Source organism: Cyprinodon tularosa, unplaced genomic scaffold, assembly GCF_016077235.1.
Source record: "Cyprinodon tularosa strain WSP-4 unplaced genomic scaffold, ASM1607723v1 ctg385, whole genome shotgun sequence".
Lineage (NCBI taxonomy): Eukaryota > Metazoa > Chordata > Actinopteri > Cyprinodontiformes > Cyprinodontidae > Cyprinodon > Cyprinodon tularosa.
In genome coordinates this window covers 739,004-754,592 of record NW_024039102.1, presented here as the reverse complement: position 1 = coordinate 754,592, position 15,589 = coordinate 739,004, and the positions used below count along the sequence as shown (strand labels likewise).

Sequence of the window (15,589 nt, the reverse complement as noted above, 5' to 3'; positions counted from 1 at the left end):
CAGACCCCAGATGCTTATGCTGCTTCTTCATCAGGAGCTTAAACCTTGGTCTGTTGGCGGCAATTAACTTCCATCCTCATCGTGTTATTATTACATATTTAACTAGAAAAGCACTCAGTGTACAGACCTCCACCAATCAGCAAATTTTGCTCCATATTGTGACTTACATCTATAGCTCAAACACACATGATCTGGATCATAATCAAGCTTTAATGAGTTGTTCTTTGGCATGAGGTGCACCTTTGGTAACAATTTCCTTAAAAGCCTTTCATAAGTTTATAGATAAGGCACAGCGTGTGTCTGCAGCCTCTGGTGTTTGTTCTGCTCTCACTTTCTTTATTCACTCGGATCTCTGCTTTCTTGTTTAATAAGCAGATCAAGACTTTGAGGCAGGCTCACCATTCCTGTGTTTTGGTCTTCAGAATAATACTTCCGGACTTTTTTGAGTGCCATGCTGAAGGTGTCAAAAGTCAGTGCTGCAACCCTTTGATTTATGGGGGAACTGCTTTTTCCGCCTGATATTGTTGAAGAATCCCTAAAAGATTCCTATATCTAGATTATGATGTGGATCATCAGAATCATTTTATATTTCGTTTCTTTGACTGAGATGTGCCTTTTGGTAACAACTTCATTAAAATCCATTAATAACTTTTCAAGTCATCCAGTACATAGACAGACAAACATACATACACACACCAAACACACACACACACACACACCTGACTAAAAACATAACCTCCTTGGTGGAGATAAAATGGGCTGAATAAGAGATAGTTATCTTTATGTCCTCCACCAGTCTAACCCAATAGCAGCATAAGAATAAAGACAGCTATTAGGGGTGGAACGGTTCACAAAACCTTCGGTTCGGTTCATGGTTTCGTGGTCATGGTTTTCGGTTCGGTATATTTTGATTGTTAGGAAAATCTCTAAGCTGACATGTTGGTCATGTTGCTGTTAGCATAAACAAAACGTGTTGCACAATGCTTGCACACTATTGCACTTTTATCGACAACTTCCTTTCTCCCGTCATCGTAGGTCACTCTAAATGCAAAGCGGTCCCATACAGCAGACCTATAAAGTGCTGCTGGCGCTTCTTCCAACTCCTGTTCTTTCCCACTCGCCATACCCACACAATTCTCCACAACAACTGATTTTGTTCCCTGCTACACCCGGCTACGCTGCTTCGCTTCTTCTTCTTCTTGTTTACTACTGGTGGTTGGCTTTGGTCGAAGTACCGCCACCTTCTGCTCTGGAGTGTACACGCTTCGCCTATGAGAAAAAGGAGCAGCGCATGAACCGAACGAAACAAACGCGAATCGAACCGAACGGTTCCGACGGTTTTCATAAACCGTTCCATCCCTAACAGCTATAGAGCCATTTTTTTTCAAAAGGAAAGGAAAGTTTTAAGCCTACCCTTAAAAGTAGACAGGTTGTCTGCCTAGCAAACTTAAACATGAGGAGGAGCCTGATAACTAAAAGATCTGCCTCCCATTCTATTTTTAGAAATTCTGGGAACCACTTGTAAACTTGAATGAAGAAGAAGAGAATGAAGTGCTGTTAGGAACATAAGGAACAATCAGATTTCTGATATAAGATGCAGCCTGATTATTTAGGGCTTTATATGTGAGAGAGTGGATTTAAGAAAATATAGTTCTATCCTGAACTTGTTTAATAATAATTTAAAGGACAAGTCCTGAGAAAAAATAACACCGCGTTTTTTTTACATCTTGCCACCTGAAAGTCTGTGTCAGAACTTAACTGTCTAATCATCAATACCAGGCTTATCTGGATCATACTATGATGATGCTGCCTCTTCCATGTTGCTAACTGTTTAACATGTTTGCTGCTATTCAGTCTATTTGTATCAAACCGACTTCCCTGACATTGTCTCAAGGCACATTACAAACTCAGTTCAATCAAATCAAATTGGTTAATGATTTTCCATCTGAGAAACCCAGCGGATTACATCAAGTCATTGATTTTGCAGGATTTACTTCTCCTGGATAAACATGTAGTGACAGACATTTGCTTTCAGTGTGTTGTCGACTTTATGGTTTCTCTTTTTAAATCATGAATACTCTATCCTGAAAATCTGATATGTCCTTTAATCCTGACTGGGTGACTCTTCTCAGAGCAAAATGAGCCATCACAGCAAATTAGCAGATATAAGCATATTAGTGTTGAATATAGCCAAGCAGCGACTGCTAGTGATTACAGCAGCCTGCTGCTCCGTCTGTGCTCTGTGATTAGCTTCATGGCTGACTGAAGCTTCAAGACTGTTCCCTCCACAGATCTGAAAAAAGTATCTGTGTGCTAATGACCTCCGCATATATATGCATTTTGAAAAGTGGAGCCAAACTCTTAAGTGCTTCCTTTTAAACATGTTTACTTCGTCTCAGGGGGTGATTTACCATTAGGCAATATCAGGCAGTTGCTTAGGGCCCCAATTTCTTGGGGGCCCCATAAAACTCTGTTTACATGTATAGTTAATACAATTATTCCTTATATGTGCACATTATGTTTTTAATAAAAATCCTTTCGCTAAAATGCCACCAGAATGCTTATAATGTTAAGTGTGTCCCGCGCCCTCCCCCCCACCCCCCTTCAGTGTCCATCACATTGGATGTTCAGAGACGTTCAAACAGACAGCAGCAAACATTTGAAAACAAACGCTCTAGCGCTTTTATTTGAAAAAAGCACCTAGCTGCAAATCTAGCGACTTTTTTTCCGCTACTGGAGAAACATATAAAAGCAGCGAACTCTGCTCTCTAGAGCAAGTAGATTGGTAACCCTCCTGCTCTCCTCTATCTTGTCTGCTGTCATGATTCATGCAGATATTATTTCATCCAAATGAAAACTGGAGAACAGAGAAGCAGATCATTGTGTTATTGAATCTTGCCGTCGCCTTTTTGGAAACACAGGAAGGAGCAATCAGCTAAGTGAGCTTAGTGCTTGGAAAAAAATCTTTCATTCCTTTTGAGACAGCATCAAAAGTCAGATGAATACAAATTATAGAGGAAAACAACAAGAAAAGGGACAAGAAGAGAGGAACAAAACCTAAAACAAATAATGTTTGTCTATTCTATTAAATTTTCTGTATCTGTATAATGGGTCTGTTTTATGTGTTGTCTTCTCAATTCAGAGGGGCCCCCTGCCTGTCTTTGCCTAGGGCCTCAAATTTCCTAAATACGCCCATGCTTTGTCTACTGTATCAGTGGCTTCTTTCGTCATCACGCTCTAGTGTGTGCAGGTCCAGCATGGAAAATCTCCCAATCTTTCTTTTTGTCTGTCACTAATGCATTTAGGTACTGAAAGATGATGCTGTTTGATTTTATGTGAATAGGTGCTCAGCAGTACTGAAGGAATCCAGTCAGAACCTATAAAACTACTGAATTTGGTACCGTTCCCTAATAGTGAGAACAGCAGAGCTACAATCATTGGCTGAAACCAGAACTTACTGGATACATAAAAACTAGAAATGCACATGCACAGCAAGAGGAAACCACCATGAACAGAGATTAGCATGTGGAACAACCAGAAGATAAGATAATGCTCCCCACCGGAACTTGAAGCCAAAAGAAGATTAAACCGTTAAGAATAAACGGCAACAAGGAAAAAAAACAAATCACTAAAACAATAGCCATCAGATGGAGTAGACAGTCATAAACAGATGTGGGAGTGAGTCAATCTCTCAGAGTTGGAACGTTAATGAATTCTAAAGAGGGGGAGCTCAGTGACTGAATGCTCTGCAGCTGATGGAGGGGACAGATGTGTGTATGGAGAATGAGCTAAGTGAAAAAGGAGGGGGGAGATGATGGAGGACGGACAAAGAGGCAAGTTTATAAATGGTCTTAGATGTTATCAGGAGGAATTTGAATAAGATGTACCAGGACGTGGTAATGTTACTGATGTGGAATTGGAAAGACAGCGTGCTATCAATGATGATACCTTTAGACTATTAACCTTGGTGGAAATTGCATTATTAATGAGAGAAAAGCTGCCAGCTTTGGATAGGGTGGATTTGGTGCCAATGAGGAGAACCTTTGGTTTAGATCATAAACTATTGGATTGATTGTGATTAATCGATGATTAATCACAATTAATCATTAGCTGGAGTATAGAGACTGTAAAATATGCCTTTAGCTGACACAGCGTCCCACTTAAAGTAGTAACAATATCAAAACAGTAAAAAAATATATTAACGTTTTGCACTTATGAGAAGAACGTTTTTCTTTGTCAATATGCTCTAAACAGAACTCAAGTAGAAAAGTTTGAGTTTCACCTGGTATTATTTCGTAAAAAAATTTTCTTTAACGAATCTTTGGCTATCCGATTATTAACTGATTCATCAAAAAAAGTAACTGACAGATTAATCGATTTGCAAAATAATCGTTAATTGCAACCCTACTTTGTTTTGCTACTGTTTAGCTTAGTGAAGCTTTGGGTGAACCAGGTTTTTAGGTCAGACATGCCATCAGTTAGGGAGGTGAGCTAAAGCAAGTACTTCTAGGGGAAAAAATGTAAATGACGAAGAGGAGGGGCCCCAGGACAGAGCCTTGGGAAAAACCTGAAGTAACAAGGGAGGGGTGGATTTAATTTTGGATGAACTGAGTACTGCTATAGAGGTAAGCTGTAAACTAGGCTATTTTTTATTTTTATTTTTTACCTGGACATTTCCCAAAGTGGTTCTATCAGTGGCTGAGGAATCGTACTTTTTTCAGAACCATCTGAGAGGTTAGACATTATGGCCGCCGCTCTGGATTATTTGTCTGCTATTCCAATATTGGTGTCAAACTGTTGATCCTCTGAACACTTCCTCAAAGATGAAATCAGCTTTTCCGTCTCTTTCCTCCTCATGTCTTTGTTGCAGAGCGTTGGTGTGAGCGATATGGAGACCTGCAGGGGGAGCTGCTGTGCGTGGAGTTGGAGAAGGACCGGCAGGGTTTGGGTCTCAGCCTGGCGGGAAACAGGGACCGTTCCCGCCTCAGCATCTTCGTGGTTGGACTCCATCCAGGTGGGCCGGCCTCCCGTGACGGACGCATCCATGTTGGAGACGAGCTGTTGGAGGTGAGGAGGCTTGACGTTATATTTTATAACTGTGATGTTGATCTGAAGGATGTTCTAAAGATAAACTAATATTAAAAAGTTAAAGTGAATCAATCATAGGAAGCAGTTTCTTACATTTAAAACCTCAGTTTGTCGTCATGTCATCTGAAGAAAAGGTTCTGCTGATTTGTCAGGATTACTGACCTTCACTCATTGGATTTAAAGTTTGTTTCTACCTGTTGGTTGATCCGTTTGGGTCAGAAGGTCACCTTACAAGGTTCATGTGTTTTATCAGATCAACAATCAGGTTCTTTATGGACGGAGTCACCAGAACGCCTCGGCCATCATTAAAAGCGCCGCCCCCAAGGTGCAGCTCATCCTGCTAAGGTAAGACTGCAAGGCATTTTGGGTAAAACACAATGCTCGTCTTTCAAGGCGTTTCTCTAATTAGAAAAATAAGCTTGAGTCAATTTAGCACAGCTTCACATTACAGAGATCCATTTCAAATCCTGCATCTTTGATCTGGACTGGTTATAAACTGAATTCAACGTCAAATCTAAACTAATCAACATTGGAATCAGTGTTTTAACTGAGTTAAAACTGGTTTAATGTTGGATCTAGACTGGTTGACAACTTGATTTAAACTAATTTAAATTGGGACGGGTAAAAAGCAGGATTTAAAATGGTTTTACGTTGGAATCTAGTCTGCTTTAAAGTTGGACTACAACTGGTTTGAAGGTAAATCTAAACTGGTTGAACGTTGGATTTAAAGATCTGGACTTTTTTTAAGTTGGATGAAATGTGGTTTAACTTTGGATTTGGACTGGTTTGAATTTTGGACTCAGCTTGTTTAAAAGTTTGATCTTTCCTGATTTGGTAAAAGTTAAATAGAAACCAATAAAAAAAAAACTATATGGGTCAAGTAAAAAACCTGCTTTAATGTGTGGGGCTTGCAGAGGTGTTAGCTGCCTTTCCTGACCCCAGACCTGTGCCAGTCCTGGATGGTGGAGAGATCAGATAATTAGACCCTAGATATCAAACAATCAGTCAAATTCAGATTGTTTGTTGGTTAGTTTCCTCTCTAAAGGGTTTTTAGTCTGATGTTCAGGTGGTTCTGTGGTGATAATCTTCTTCTACAGAAACCCAAACAGCTGTGATTTTCTTCTTCTGTGTTTTGTAGGAGTGATGATGCTCTAACCCAGATGGCGGTTTCTCCTCTAACGACTCCTCCTCCTGCTCCTCCTCCCACCCTGAGTCCAGTCAGCCCAGAGGTAACCACACACTTCCAAACACCTCAGTAAACATCTAGAGACTTCTGAAAGGAGCCACGGCTGCAGGGTCTAGACTTCACACCTCAGAGTTTACCATTTTTTAGGTGCATGGGTAAAGTTCTTCTGGTAACAGGAATCATTTCACAACATCACTCTTCATCAGGCAGATTCAGAACCTCGGATTTAAAACAATGTTTCCATAAAATATAATTTATCAGAAGAAATGATCAGAAACTGTTGTTTAGCTAAATGTTAACCCTGGAATGCCTCTACTTTAGGGTTTGCCGACACCACAGTCTGGTGGCTCCGCCCCCTCTGAAGAGCCCCACCCAACAGACAGTATGAGGCCCCTCCCCTCTCCGGGCACTCCGGTCAGTCTTCATCACTAACTTGTTTCTCTAAGTAATCATGTCAGAGTGCTGTGAACTTTACCGTGGTCCTCTGAACAGGAGGAGACCCTGACTGATGAGGTTGTTCGGAACGACGGAACCAGTAGTAGCGACGGCGCCTCCAGGAGGCTGACAGAGGAAGATACACTCAAGAAGGTTCAGAGAAACTCCGAAGCCTTCAGTAAGACGCAGGTTAGAGTCTGAATGAAGTCCTGCAGACAAATTTAATGATGTTTTGAGGCGTTAGAGGAACCAGGTTATGAAGAAGGGACCACCTCCCCTCAGTGTTAATATTCCACAGACCTGCTCCTGCTGCACCACTCAGACAGGACGGGTTCTCCTTGACCCAATCTCATCTATCTTTGCTCCTGCAGAGGCTCAAAGCTGCAGAGGCTCCAGAAGATGAGCTGAAGGCTCCAAGGGTGCAGCCAGAGATTCAGGTAAACGCATAACATACAGGCTTTATTTCTGTCTCTGTCTGAAAATCATTGTTTCAGAACCGGATGTCCTCCACATAAAAAAAAAAGAAAGATCCATCCTGAAAATAACAAACAGAACCAAACATTCCAACATGCAGAACCGGGCCTTTGATCTCAACCTGTTTGTGTACTTCTAAACAAAGTTCACTTGAAACTGTCAGTCTCAACGGTTCTAAGGAGGTTTCCGGTTTTTGTTTTTAACTGTTTTAACTACTGACAGAACTTTAACCTTTTCAATTCTGTAAACTTAGCCATGTAGTGAAGAAATATGCCCAAATATGGCAATTCCTGTAGATTTAATGGTTTGAACGGTTTATGAAAACTGTTCAGGTCGACTGTCTCGGTTCGATTTGCGTGTGTTGCGTTCGGTTCATGCGCTGCTCCATTTTCTCATAGGCGAAGCGATTACACTCCAGAACAGAAGGTGGCGGTACTGCGACCAAAGCCAACCACCAGTAGTAAACAAGAAGAAGAAGAAGCGAAGCAGCGTAGCCGAGTGTAGCAGGGAAATAAAATCATTTGTTATGGAGAATTGTGTGGGTATGGCGAGTGGGAAAGAACAGGAGTTGGAAGACGCGCCAGCAGCACTTTATAGGTCTGCTGTATGGGAGCGCTTTGCATTTAGAGTGACCTACGATGACGGCGGAAAGAAAGTTGTGGATAAAAGTGCAACAGTGTGCAAGCATTGTGCAACACGTTTTGTTTATGCTAACAGCAACATGACCAACATGTCATGCTAACCCCGAAATCCCACATACTCCACTGCGCTCCGCCCCGCTGCGCTCCAGACCGGCTGCACAAAGCAAAGCCTACAGCCTCCGCTGTGGCTCCCGTCCGCTCTGCTCTGAGTTCCTTGGAGATCGTAGAGAGCATGCGCGAGATGATTAAATTCAAAGGAGCAAAACATGCGGAAATGATCCAGGGTTTCTGCGGATCATTAAAAATAATTACAATTCATGAATTAATTTCATTCATTTTTATGGGATTTCGGGGTAACAATCAACATATACCGAACCGAAAACCGTGACCAAGAAACCGTGAACCGAACCGAACCGTGGATTTTGTGAACCGTTCCACCCCTAATAGTTACCAATTTTAGTTTCTTAGTAAATATATGTAAAGAAAACTAACTTTGCTTTTTTATTATCGATTACACAAGCATAATATCCTTTTATAATTGAAAGGGTGAAACTGTGGTTGGAAAATTGAAATTTCTCTTATGTCATATATTAATTTATGCTTTTTACTTACTACAAAAGTTTTCACTCAATCTGTCACCTGCAAGGCCACACAATTCCCCTGCATAAGTGTATGTGTAGACAAGACATACCTCATTCCCATAACAAACCAGATTATTTCTCAAGGTTTATTCATAACATTTTACCGTTCAACCAAAGTGTCTACAAGTTGTTTTGACTCTGACTACTTTCCATTATTATAATTAATGAGAACACACTCTGTCCAGATCAGAACTGGGCTGATTACACTGCAATAAGGGACGTATGATGAACTGTTCTCTCTTTGCAAAGATATAAAAAAAAATGCCGACTGACTGAAATCTATCGATCTCTGTTTATTTAACTGGGGTGAATAGTTGAATACTTTTTCCCCATGACAATTTGGTGGTACTGAGGACGTTCTGGTCTGACCCAAAGAACCAGCTGATGTTTAAAATGATGAAGCTCATAGCTTCTGTTAAAGATGGACAGCGCCTCATTCAACATTTTTCTGGGTTAATGAGTCTTCGGCTGTCAGATGTGTAGAGGAAGCCTACAGTAAATGTTCCAGAGGACAGGTTCTCTCAAAGCCAGGCCTTGGTTCTGGTACAGTTGAACAAAGCCCAGGTATTGATCCGATCTGATCTGGTTCCAGTCCTGCAGGTCCAGCAGCAGCTCCAGCAAAGCTCCAGCGGCTTCTCCTCCTCTGATCAGCGCAGATGTCCACGCTGTTAACAGAGGTACAACCAATGCGCTGAATCATACCTTCCTCAGCTGCTTTGGTTCTGAACTCCTCCTCTTCCTCAGACCCATCCTGCTGCGCGGTGATTCCGGGTCAGGAAACCGTTCTGGAGATCTGCAAAGGTCGGTCTGGACTGGGACTCAGCATAGTGGGAGGACGGGACACACAGCTGGTAACAGAGATGCCAACTCCATGTTTGGATCAATTCTGATGGATCAGTTCAATCAGAACCACTTGATTACAAACGGGTCAGGATTTCTCCTTCAGGACGCCATCCTGATCCATGAGGTCTATGAGGAAGGGGCAGCAGCCAGAGACGGTCGGCTGTGGGCCGGAGACCAGATTCTGGAGGTACCGTGGTTGCTGTTGTGCTGCTGGTGGTTCTGCTGCACTAACACAGCTGATGCTCGGTTCTGTTTGCATTCAGGTAAATGGCGTGGATCTGCGCGGGGCGTCACACGAAGAGGCTATCGCCGCCCTGCGTCAGACGCCGGCAAAGGTCCGGCTGACGGTTCTGAGAGATGAAGCCCAGTACAGAGAGGAGGAGAACCTGGATGTGTTTAACGTAGAACTGCAGAAGAAGAGCGGCAGAGGACTGGGCTTCAGCATCGTCGGGAAGAGGTTAGACTTCTTCATTCTTTCTTTCACCACCTCTGCAGACGATGGTTCTGGTCAAGATATGCAAACCCTAAACTTTCTGGATCCTACCAGAGTGTGGAGCAGGCGGGGCCAATGATCCACAGAACTCTTTGTGCTCACCTTCATTCTGATCCATACAGGTTCTAAAATGCTCTGGTCCGATTAACCAGTCCCAAAATGTCTGTGTGTGAATCAGGAGCGGGAGTGGGGTGTTCATCTCAGAGGTGGTCAGAGGTGGCGCTGCTGAGCTGGACGGACGCCTGATGCAAGGAGACCAGATTCTGTCTGTGAACGGAGAGGAGACGCGCCACGCCTCCCAGGAAGCAGTGGCCGCCATGTTGAAGGTGGGCTGGCAGGAAGTGGCAGCACCATCGCTGCAGTTAGAATGGGTCCCCTCAGCAGCACCAGTATGGAGTCAGAACTCTGCCAAAAGGGCACAAACACAATAAATACTCAAAGAAGCAGTTTTATCTATAAAAAAATGTAAACTACTCTCCATTTTCAACATGTCCCCAGTATCTCACATAGGGTGCATGTTCCTTATCTGCTTTCTGCAGCCCTGTAGCCCCTGATAATTGTATGTGGATTTGTTTCTGTACTCTCATGTCAACTTTTGTCACTTTGCTTTGAGGGTTGTAACCACTGGGGAAAGTAAACAACCTCTGACTGGCTACTTTTCTCTGAGACGGTACAGTTTTTTCTTCCTGGTTGTGGCTAGTAACGTTAGCAAAATCTCTTCAGGTTAATAGCTGTTAAAAATTGGTTAAAGGAAAATTCCGGTTTTTAACACTTTTAGCCCATTTTCTGTAGTGTCCAGGATGAAATCGAATGATCGACACCAAAATTTTGACAATTGGTCCTGTCTCTGCTATTTGGCTCATGCAGAATCCCCCCCTGGCTGCTTCAGAATGGCTTCCATAGTGCATGTCCGATAATGTCCTTAAAACAACCTTAAACGTTCTTTTTTTAAAATATGCTACTCACCGGGTCGTCAGCGCTGTTCAATGACGTTCCAAAAAAAGTTTCGTAAAGAAAAAACATTCCTGTAGTGTTTTATTTAGCATTTTGTAAATCCCATTGAGTTCTGTTGGAATAGTCAATATCCCTCCGCCACCGGAAACGGAAATGGGGCCTGTTTACGCTTAGTTGTAGTCTTTTCGCAAGGCCCAAGTGTTTCTGCTTCACTCTGTGTACTCCGACGTCGAGGTGCTAACGTCTCTGTTAAACACTTTAAAAAACTCTGAAAATGGAATACGAAAGGTGGATTCTTGAGGAGGACATATTGGACTTTGAGTTTGACGGTAGAGGATACCGTCGCCAACTAGTGGTCTGGAGTGTGCAACGCTTCAGATTCGAACGGGAAGCGGAAGTTTATAAGCGGTTGTGATGTATCGGAAAAAATAGTTCTGGGATTTACAAAATGCTAAATAAAACAAGACAGGAACGGTTTTTCTTCACGAAACTTTTTTTGGAACGTCATTGAACAGCGCTGACGACCCGGTGAGTAGCATATTTTAAAAAAAGAACGTTTAAGGTTGTTTTAAGGACATTATCGGACATGCACTATGGAAGCCATTCTGAAGCAGCCAGGGGGGGATTCTGCATGAGCCAAATAGCAGAGACAGGACCACTCGTCAAAATTTTGGTGTCGATCATTCGATTTCATCCTGGACACTACAGAAAATGGGCTAAAAGTGTTAAAAACCGGAATTTTCCTTTAAGTGAGGTCATTATTACATAACTTGGGAAATCACAGTCATTAATGTGTTCTGACAGTTTAAGTGACATTATGGGTGTAATATTGTTGCAAAATTGTTTGCCAATGTGTGCGGAGAGTTGTGTGTCTCTATCTAGATTTGTGTGTGTGCAGTGGGATTTAAAAATGTCTGTCTGTACGAGTATCTCCAAATGTGTCTAATTGATTTGCAAATGTGTAAAAAATCCACAAATTTGTATTCAGAGCTACAAATGTGTGTTAAGATATAAAAATGTGTAGATCAGTCTGTAAACACACAGTCACTTAAGTCTAACATGTTTTTGCTTCAACACCCAGAAATACAGACAAATCATTGGTTACAAGTTAAGCAGTCTCTCGGTTGGCTCTCTTTACACATGTGATTTTTGCTACACTTCTGCCGTCTGAGATCTGCAAATGCATAGAGAGGATTCGTATGTGTAATATCTTGATTTGCTGCCCTGAGTGTTTATCAAAGAATCAGCTTCTTCTGACCATCCGTAATTACTTCTAAGATATCAAAGAAAATGTTTTACCTTGGAAAAACAAAATTTTGAATACCCTGAGTGATAAGATATCTGAAATTATATTATGACTAGTAAAACTAACAATTCAAGATATCAATCCATCACATTTTGGAGTCAAAACGCCTTTTGAGATATCTCAAATGGCATCGCCTGATTTATAATTTAAGGTTTCACACAATATATCTCAGTTAATTTTGACTACCGTAATTGTCGGACTATAAGCCGCACCTGAATATAAGCCGCAGAAGCTAAATTGCACGACTTTTACATATACAAGCCGCACCGAACTTTAAGCCTCAGGTTTTTTATGTTTAATTACCATATGGTTCTTGCACAGAGAGGATTGTCGGGAAAGAGGCAATTGTTTGGAGAAGCTCCTATTTATTAACATTTCAACAATTAGCATATTTGCATACGTTAACTGTTACAATTTAGTGCAATAGAAGGTCCCATTTATTGACCGGTACGTTTGTTTTCCATAATGAGGTTGTCACACAAACTGTCTTGCGCTTGCAATGTCTGACTTTCTCGCTGTCGTTCTGTCTCGTACCACTCGCGGTAGAAGTCTGCTTCCGGAGGACCTCCGCATTCCCGCGCGCCCGGCTACCGTACTTGTGTGTTGAAGCAAATGTGACGTCGTCATGCAAGATGGTAAAATCCATAGATTTAGGTATTACCCTAGTGGCCGTTAGTTGTAAAATTCCATAGATAAGCCGCATTGTTATATAAGCCACAAGGTCGAAAAATGGGGAAAAAGTCGCGGCATATTGTCCGAAAATTACGATAGTCAAAACTATATCTATTGATATCTGAATCACGAAATACCCCCTAGTGTTGTCAATGAGCTATAACAAGAGGTGCCCTCAGTATTTAAGTCGGGTGTGATGGCGCTGGCTTTTCTTGAAAAAATTGTAATCCAATTGGTCCAAACTAATCCCAGTTTAGACCAGATTTGTGAATTTTTTTACACAATCGCAAATCCATTAGATACATTTGCAGATACTCGTACAGACAGACGAATCTCCTCACACATTTTCAAATCCCAATGCACACACGCAAATCTAGATACAGACACACAACTCTCCACACACATTTGCAAATAATTGTGCAACAATATTGCTCCCATACAACATGCTTAAACTATGCTGGACTAAATAATTTTGGCCAACAATTGAGCTAAGCTAACGTTAGCTTCACTCTTTATATTGAAGAAAGTGAGGCTTGAATGAACTCTGGTTTATAGTTTAACATAGACATTTACATTTAAAATTAGTTTCAGCTACTGTTAAAGATTTTTCCTTTCTTTATTATTTTGTTTATAAAATAAGGAAGTAATGAAAGAGATGACTGTTGGATATCCCTGTATTTAAATTATACACAGCCTCATTCACTGTGCCTCTGCTAAATGCCTTTACTGTAAGTCAAATTTGATATCATAAAAAGATTGATTCATGTTGTTTAGGTTCAGGTAAATTATATTATAGTTGATTTGTTTACATACAGTTAAAAAGTGTTTTTAATCACTTACTTGCCATCTTTGACATTCCTCTCTCCTATGGCTGGACCAAAACACTACAGAATATGCAAATTAGGCGATTACATCATTTAGCAACTTCTGGTGACTTTTAGGACAGCCAATAGTGACTTTCCAAGCTGAAAGGTTACAGCAGCGGCTTTTGGTGCTGGAAAACAAGCTACAATCTCCTCTCTTCTCTGTGTTCTGCAGTGCACCCGTAAGCCGGTCCAGTTGGAGCTTGGCCGGCTGAAAGCTGCTTCATGGATCCCATCTAAACTGGCCTTTAAGGGGAGCCAGGTGGGTGCCTGTATCCAGATCAGAACTGGTACCATTGTCATGGCTGGAACTGGAGCTTTGTCCAGGGAAATATCTGCTCTTCGTTTCTTGGTCCAGTTTGAGCATTTTGGTCAGTTTGTCCCTTGTGGCTTTGAAGTTCTTCTGTTTTCATGGTTCCTTTCCAAAGGTACTCACATTCTTGTAACCTTTTTAAATCTTGCGATGAAACAGAAACTGGACTTTTCTTAAAAACACAGACTGATCGAAGCAGAACTGTTTGTTAATAACCCTGGTTCTCTGTTACCGTGAACAAATCCAGTGGAACGAGGCTGGATGAGAGCATTAATCAGAGACAATGGTTACTCTGGAGGAGCCGCAGAAATCAGCAGCTCTGGGGTACACAGCGCCTCACAGTGAGACAAGGTGGTGGCAGCATAATGCTGTGGGACAGTGAAGCTGGTCACAGCTGAAGGGAGAGATATGGAGCTAAATCCAGCACGACCCTCGATCCTAAGCCTGGGGTGGAGGTTTGGAGAATTTTTGGAACAGTTCTGCAGAAGTTCAGGTTATCTTCATCCTGTAGTGTGGATTCACTTCAAGAGAGAGGATGAAAATTAAGCTGCAGTGGAATCCTGAACATGTGAAGACCAGAACATCCAGAGACAGAAGATGGTATTCTGTCTGGTTCTTCAGAATCACAGTGAGAATCTAAATGTTTCTGTTTTCCTTTCAGATGAGTCACCTCAGCAGCAGCAGCTCCTCGGGGGTTGTGGCTCCGCCCCTCCCACAGACAACCGTCTCACCTGACCCCCCCACCACCACGGAGCCGCTTGACTGCAGCAAGGCCAGCAGTGACATCACTTCCAGTTCTGAAAGCAGCTCAGGTAGAGATGGAGCACCAGGGCTGGAGGCGGGGCTCCGGACCGTGGAGATCACCAGGGTAAAATCGTCTCACACACAGATCTGTTATCCTGCACACTTTTCATCCCCCACAGTCTGTAGAACAACTGGTTCAGAACCAGAACCTGTTCTGTAACATCTGCAGTTATGTTTACCTTAGTCATCAACAGAGTTTTAATGCAGAACCAGAACCAGCTCTGAGGTGATGCATTCACTGTTAAAGGAATAGTACACCCAAAACATGATTAGCCTTCATTTTCTACTCACCCCCATGCTGAACAACACTCTGGAGTACTTTTTTGATATCTCAAATGCATCTGGAGATCTGGGAGGCTTCTTGCTGTCTGCTGACATTCAAATAATGGAGGTCTATGGTGCCCGAGACAGAAAGGTCCACAAAAAACGTGTCAATATTCCTCCATACTGGTCGTCCAATGTATTCCAAGTGTCCTGAGTGGGTAGCATCCAGAATTTACTCGAAGCGAAGTCATTTAGAATGTTTTTAGAGCATAAACAGTAGTGTATAGGATTTCCTGAAAGCGCGCACATGCGCGATCACGACGCTACGGAAGCCGGCAGACCAAACCAGATGAAAGTGCGCATTCAGCGTCTGCTCTTCCAATAATGCAAGCGTAGAAGAAGAAATGTGCTGTTTACCTGTGCAAAGAAAGAAACAACGAAAGAAAAATGTCTGAGGACTTCAGTGTTGAGGAAGAGCATGAGTTCTTTGCCGAGCTGAATGCGCTGGTTTGGTCTGCCGGCTTCCGTAGCGTCGTGATCGCACATGTGCGCGCTTTCAGGAAATCCTATACACTACTGTTTATGCTCTAAAAACATTCTAAATGACTTCGT

At 42.2% G+C, this 15,589-nt stretch overlaps 1 protein-coding gene across 5 annotated transcripts in view; it reads left to right on the top strand.

Moving 5' to 3' along the window:
• The window catches only part of patj (PATJ crumbs cell polarity complex component), an 81,665-nt gene that overhangs the window by 55,471 nt on the left and 10,605 nt on the right, over positions 1-15,589 (top strand). For all 5 annotated transcript variants that reach the window (XR_005281830.1, XR_005281829.1, XR_005281828.1 and 2 more), the window contains exons 30-42: positions 4,871-5,067; positions 5,342-5,433; positions 6,227-6,317; positions 6,596-6,688; positions 6,767-6,898; positions 7,081-7,146; positions 9,058-9,142; positions 9,210-9,316; positions 9,412-9,495; positions 9,572-9,765; positions 9,980-10,127; positions 13,772-13,858; positions 14,571-14,777. Coding sequence is in view for 1 of the 5 variants with exons in the window: in XM_038297297.1 (XP_038153225.1) it covers positions 4,871-5,067; positions 5,342-5,433; positions 6,227-6,317; positions 6,596-6,688; positions 6,767-6,898; positions 7,081-7,146; positions 9,058-9,142; positions 9,210-9,316; positions 9,412-9,495; positions 9,572-9,765; positions 9,980-10,127; positions 13,772-13,858; positions 14,571-14,777 (1,583 nt within the window). In the remaining 4 variants the exon portion in view is untranslated. The remainder of the gene's footprint in view (positions 1-4,870; positions 5,068-5,341; positions 5,434-6,226; positions 6,318-6,595; positions 6,689-6,766; positions 6,899-7,080; positions 7,147-9,057; positions 9,143-9,209; positions 9,317-9,411; positions 9,496-9,571; positions 9,766-9,979; positions 10,128-13,771; positions 13,859-14,570; positions 14,778-15,589) is intronic.